Source organism: Harmonia axyridis, chromosome 5 (genome assembly GCF_914767665.1).
Source record: "Harmonia axyridis chromosome 5, icHarAxyr1.1, whole genome shotgun sequence".
Taxonomy (NCBI): domain Eukaryota; kingdom Metazoa; phylum Arthropoda; class Insecta; order Coleoptera; family Coccinellidae; genus Harmonia; species Harmonia axyridis.
In genome coordinates, this window is record NC_059505.1 from 8,029,542 (window position 1) to 8,036,594 (window position 7,053).

At 30.2% G+C, this 7,053-nt stretch overlaps 1 protein-coding gene across 1 annotated transcript; it reads left to right on the plus strand.

Annotated features, from left to right (window-relative positions):
* The first annotated feature begins 1,276 nt into the window (after nucleotides 1–1,276).
* On the plus strand, nucleotides 1,277–4,689 carry LOC123680217. Its single transcript, XM_045618008.1, has 7 exons — nucleotides 1,277–1,596; nucleotides 2,336–2,456; nucleotides 2,641–2,985; nucleotides 3,045–3,307; nucleotides 3,363–3,698; nucleotides 3,917–4,044; nucleotides 4,107–4,689. Exons 1-7 carry the CDS (start codon nucleotides 1,542–1,544, stop codon nucleotides 4,431–4,433), a joined length of 1,575 nt encoding a protein of 524 aa, XP_045473964.1. The 5' UTR covers nucleotides 1,277–1,541; the 3' UTR covers nucleotides 4,434–4,689.
* The last annotated feature ends 2,364 nt before the right edge of the window (nucleotides 4,690–7,053 follow it).

Here is a 7,053-nt window from a genome sequence, read left to right on the forward strand (position 1 = left end):
AATGAATAAATAAATATATGTTTATACATATACACAGACACATATATACAGACCGAGAGACAGACACAAAACTAAATGTATTCAAAATAGTCTAAAATTGTGGAATGAGAGATCAAATAACATTCAAACATTTTTTTTTTTCAAAAAAGAAGCAAAATTTTTAGAAAGAAGAATAAGGTTCATTACTGAAAATTAATTTTAGTAGATAGGTGCCTACTCCCTTTGATACCTCCTTGTAGTATTGGTAAAAATTCATCCTCTAAAATCTTACATATCAATTCAAAAACGCCCCCTGTATAGGTAAATAATTTTTGTTTCTGATACATGAAACAATAAAAAAAACATTTTGTTCTATAAATTATTGAAATGTTGATAAACCTCTAAAATCTAAAGATTCCTACGGAGCAACATCTGACCTAGGGTTCGTGGAATGACAAATCGTGCACGTGATCTTCCATGTACCAGGCCTACCATTGCCCATTGGTTACTGTCCATCTCTGGGCGTGGAGTTGTTGCAACGTGCATTGGTTCTGATTTCAAGTATAACCGCGTATAATTTAAGTGTACTCGATGGTATGGGCAACAGGTCTCCCATGTGTCGTTGGATCCTACCATCGATGTGAGACATCGACAAGTGTACAAGGAATGGAGCTTGATGGGTTGATGCGAGGAAAATGTCGGAGGATCTACAGCATTTGAGGAATGTATCCAAGGTGTGAATTGATAATTTACGAACAATACTCCAAATTGTTTGGATTTAACGTTAGTTTATTTCAGGACGTAATTCTAGTGTCGTTGAATTATCACAAAAACCTCATAACGACCTACGTCTTAATATGCACCCCTGAGGAACTCCCCAGGAATTCACTTCATCGTGACACCGTATATTATTTTTTTCATAATTAAAATTTAAGGTATGACGCCACACGAACAACAATATCATAGATAAATACATTAATAATTGCTACACTGAGAAAAATGATATGGCTTATATTTAATAAATGATTATTTGACCGATATTTATTTATAGTAATCTCAGTAAGCCAATAACAAGTATATCTGATTTCCATCAAAGAAATCAACAAATATGAGTTATTTTTAGTTAATAACAAATTTATTCAGGCCAAATTTATTTAGACCAAATATTATTCATTCCATGCAAATAAATGATTATTAGAAATATTTAATTCAAAGTATATATTTCAGTGAAATATACATTCGTTAATAGTTAACATATTTATTTGTCTACTCCACTCATTCTTTATATACTTGTCGAATCTTGTCTTTCGCTATCGACCAATAGGACGAATCGCGGCGCCCTGCATGACCGTATTTGCGCAGGTCTGAAGGGTCCGCAGTGCGTACTGCGTACTCCACAGGAGAAGAGTTCAGTACACATACTTTCTTTTCGTAGTTCGAAGTAGTATTACTATTATTTATTATAGACTAAGATCAGAATATCTATATCACGCAATCATAATATTTATATGTATTAGTTGTGACTGTGAATCTGAAGATATCAAGGCATAAGTATACCGAATATGGAAAACTTTTTGGAGGAAGGAGGATTGATGCATCTTAAAGAATCTCTGGAGGGTAAGTGTTATGCATATAAAATTAATTCTGCTAAATGTGTACAAGAACACAATATACACGATTAATTTTCGTGAAATTAATTGTTTCTGGCCAAATTTTGATCATGGATTACGAAAAATTGTGTTCTGTTCTAGTTTTTAGAAAAAAATCGCAAAAATTTCCAGAGTAACCCTACTTTATTTCGTTATTTCGTTTTCTTCTGGTCTATTCCTTTGATGTATATTCGTAATAAATACAAAAATATAGATGTGCAATACGAATTTACCATTTACATTGCCAGAAATGGTCAAAAAATGAGAATTCCTTGCAGGAAATCCGCCATATCAAATTGGATTTAAGAAATCTGACGGTGGATTTTGCAGTGTTACCGGTTAGTATCAATTTAAGATTATTTCATGATAACTGAATATACTATTACCTCTTATATCTATGATATCTGTAATTAATACGAAATGGAAACACTGACATACACTTCTCCAGAAGGAGTTATGGCGGAATAGATAAACAATGAGGAAATTCTTATTTTTGAGCATTTCTGGTAATGTAAATCGTGAAATTGTATCACAAATCTATCTTATTGTATTCATTATGAACATATACATCGAAAGAATAGTACGGAACAGAGCGAAATAACGAAATAGAAAAACTTTGTGATTTTTTTAATTCTAAAACGAAACACCCTTTATACGTATGTTAATAATTATTCTCCTATTTTGTCAAAGATTATACTTTGTTGTAGAAAATGGAATAGATTCAATTGACCTAATAACACAACTTGTACAGGATAAATCGTTCGAAGAGACAGTGCCTCGATTGGGAGATCGATTGAAGATAAAAAGGAAACTATCCCTTTCTCAAAAGTGAGTCGTTCATTACATACCTACATCTGCTTTTTTATCACCATAACCTTAGCATTCTTACACTTATTTCGTTGACTTGGAGGCTACTGCATGATATATCCAATATTTATTTAAATGTGCATGTATTTAGTTAATCTATATTACCCTATATTTTGATTGATTTATGTTTAAAATATATCTACAGGACTTGTTATGATGAGGTAACAGACCAAATTTCTACGAAGAAAATCATAATAGACGTTCCGGATATCCATGCAACCCCATCTGAAGTACAGTCGTTACGCAGTACTTCCTCGATTGATTTGGATTTCACATCTACACCGATTGTGTTCAACATTACACCTACACCTGTGTTGTCCAGTATTATAATTGGAGATAATACATTCCACTTGGAGCAATTGTTGCAGAATTCACTCATGGGTAGGGCTATTATCGAACTCTATAGAACGAACGGACAATTATCAATAAATTGTCAATCTTATTTGGTGGAGTTAATCGTTCAACATTTGATAAACATCCAACCTTTCAGGTAATAATGAATATAACTAAACAGTTTTTAATTTAACTAATAACTTTCTTTCTTTCAAGGAGACTAACGAATGAGGACTTTAGAAGACTATCGAAACATATTGTCGAACTATTTCCTGGTGAATTACACCAAGTATATTTCACCTCTCCAATAAAAAAAAGAAATTCCAAAGATAACAAAAGTGGGGTGGCGAGGGGCAAACTTGTTGACAAATATAGGAATAGGCTGACATTCCTAAGAAAATCAGGAATCATTTCTGCTAAATATACAGATAAAGAAGAGATTAATACACCTGAACCTAATGAAAGAAATCTTGAAGATGGTATGCAATTTCATAGTTTGATTATATTTTAGTATTACTTCTGAGTTTTTTGTAGATGACTTCGAAGAAGATTTGGTTTGGCTGATACATAACAGGGAACCCTGGGGAGAAGTGATAAATAAATGGTCTCAGACCTTTGAATATAGGAAACAACTCATCAGGCAGGATATAGAGTTTCAGGAGATTTTACAGAAATTTCCCATTATCAAAAATCCCCTAGGATACACTTTAATTGACATTGATTTCAAAAGGACATTCCAACCACAGTATCAATTAATTTTTAAAAAATTCGAGCCTATCTTCCACAAGCTTTTGGAGTTGAAGAAGAAAAACTTGAATCATGGTGATTTACTGATTGTAGATCTCATTCAATCGGAAAAAATTAATGTTGGTAAGATCCCAAAACTCAAATTACTGTTACCTAATAATCGTCTGAAGTATTGAAAGAAAGTCCCATAATTATTACCATTAACTTCATCCGATACCTACTCCTAGTCTAAACTTTCATTACTCCTATTCCTTTACATAATTACGATTGATTTTGGTAGATATTCAATATTGGAAGATAAGTATCCTATATATATTCTAATAGAGATATTCCATTTTCAGAAAGTCGTCATTACTACATGCTTACCTTATTGGCTTCCCTTTTACCACAAAAATCATATGGAAAGAAGGGCAACATATGGCACCCTACAATAACGGACAGCGTGAAGGGTGTTATAGTACATATTAAGGTAGGTTATTCACATTGAACATCAATATCTTCAATATCAGTAACTTTATTATTTTTTATCAGATTCCTGCTGAAATCGAGGACACAATTAATAGCAAGAGGAAATTTCTATCCAAGTACAACCTTCCTCTACTTCCTTTTGTGATTATACAAGGGCCATCCATTTCAGAAATTGAAAATGTTTATGTTGTCTACAATGATATCATTTATCGTTGCGATGGGGTACTGAAAGCAATTGATATATGTTTTCAGATTATACATATTTTCAACTTAAGATACCCTTATGAAAGCGAGAACATATGGATGTTTATTCAAATAGGTATGTACAACCTAAACACTCCTTATGATAAGATACCCAATATTTTGGATCTTGTCAACAAATGTTCATAGAAATTCAAAGTTCTTCAAATACTGGTTGCGTCAATCTTTTAATTTTAGCTCACTCGATCAACTTTTGTTTTCAATAATGGTATTATGTAAAGAATGTGGCAAGAAGCTTGCTGATAATAATTCTTATCTCATTCACATTTCAACAATTCATAGATTTTTGAGTAACTTTTCATGTGGCCAACAGGATTGTCCAAGGAAGTTCAATACTTTATCATCTTTGAAAAAACATACACAAAAATTTCACTCAGAGAAAAATGTGGCCAAAAAAAAAAATTCTGAATCTAAATCCTCTTCTAATAATTCTTTCCATTATGACAATGAGGTTTTATATGATGAATGTCCAGAACTGTCCGAAAATTCTCCTAATATTGTAGAAACTATTTTGCAAGATACATTTGAATTGAAAACAGGAAATGTGATTGTGTATGAATTATTATTTTTGATATTTAGTTTGATTTGTTGTACCTGAATTTTGTTATGTTTCAAGATTTTTGTCTGAGTTATAAAGAATATAAAATTAATCACAATGATGTTTTTCTATTAACCCCTATTTCCAGAACTCAAACTTTTTCGTAATGGGTAAAAAAAATTAGGAATAAAAAAATATAATAATAAAAATTTTTTTTCATCATATCGTAAATTATACATAATAATGAATTCTACATCTAATTACGATTTGATTATGATACTGAATATAAAAACTACACTGAAAATTTTGTAGTGTCCTTTACAAATTTATTCTCTGTAATTATAAAAATCCTTTGATATTACTTTTCATTCCAGTCTTGTGTCATGGAGAAAAAATAAAACTTTTTAAATATTCATCGAAATTAAACAATTACAAGAACAGTTGATATAAATTCTTCCTTAAAATATCAAGATATTGGAAATAATCTGATTTCCACATTTCTTTCTTGAATTACTGTATTGATTAAGGTTGTTTTTTCATTTATTTCCCATGAATAATATTTACTCAGATTGTGAATTCATTTATAAAAAATATACAGAACTTTCTGTATGGCAATCTTTACAGAATTACCTTTTGAAAATTATGAATATCTTTCGATATTAGTTTTTATCGCAGATATGCTGTCATGAAAAATAAGTTATTTTGTAAAGATTGCCATAGAGAATTTTTTGTATATTTTTTATAAATGGATTCACAATCTGAATAAATGTTATTCACGGGAAATAAATGAGAAAAACGACCTTAGTCAACATAGTGTTATGGGAAACAAATGTTTATTACTATTCAAAATTCGAAGAATATTCAATATTTGTTTATTCGACAATATAATTTTACTATGAATAACAATTTACTTATAAATAATGAAATTGATGTTTTGGATTAATTCACATTATTAATAATAACACAGCGGATTCCTATAGATAATTATGTTCATTATAACTGATAAAGAAGCTCATTTCAGGCAAAGAAAAGAAATTATTCATTATTAATAAACATATTTGGTATGAATAAATATTTCTTTGAGGAATTCTAATAAAGCATTAATTTCTGAGGAATAAATCTTTATTGCGCCATATTTGAATGAAGCCCTTATTAGGTATTAATAAATATGCATTATAGTTAACAAACTTTTTTCTCAGTGTAGTAAATATACCGGATGCTTCGAAAAAAAGGAGGTAGTGTTGCTAGGATAGGTATCAACTTGCAAAATGAGTTGTGTTTGTTCTATAAAAAATTTCAGCATTCCTATGTAAGATACAAAGTGCTAAAATGTTTCTTGTTTTAGTCGAAATTATTTTAATTTGTCATGTGATTCTTGGTCAATAACTTCAGGATTAGAATAATGAAAATAATTGTAATGATAATTGTTAGTTGCTTCTTGCTATTGAAAACACTTACTTTATACCAGCATCAAGTATTACTTCATCATTTTCAAATCTGAATATTTCGAAAACCATATATATCTAAACTACCTTTTGGGTGTAAATGTGTGTACAATATTTTCTTTCAGCACCATATACCTATATTTATTAAGAATGCTCTTATGAAATTTGTTTATTGAACAAGCCCAACTTATTTGTTGTTGTTATGTGTTCTTTTATTTTAAAACAACGGAGCTTACTTTTTTGTTCTTTTTTTGAACACCCTGTATAAAATCCTTAGAGGATGTATTGAATTTACTACATTTACGTTCAAAAGGTTCTATAATAATGAAAATATAAAATTATGACATTAACATTTCTAGGTGTACATATGACTTATACATATCTATATGTATATACATTAGTCAAAAATATCGAAAAACACATTGAATTATATATCGTAAACATAAAAAACTTCCACATGACACTGCGTACGATCGAAGAATGATTACCTTTCACACCATAATATTCAAAGGGCGGTAGGGCATGAAAAGTTTCAGTAATGCTTCGAAAACTAAATGGATTAAACTAAATGGGATTACAAACATCTATTCCGTTGAATACATTTGACACTTTAGCAGTGAGTAGTTCCGAATGCAAAATCGTAGGAATTTACCAAATGTTAAATATGTAAACATCGGCTTCCAAAAATGCGAAAGTGAAGGTTGTGTTGTTTTTCGTATTTGTGAAATTTATAATAATTTTATCCCTCTTTCAATGAGGGTAATAG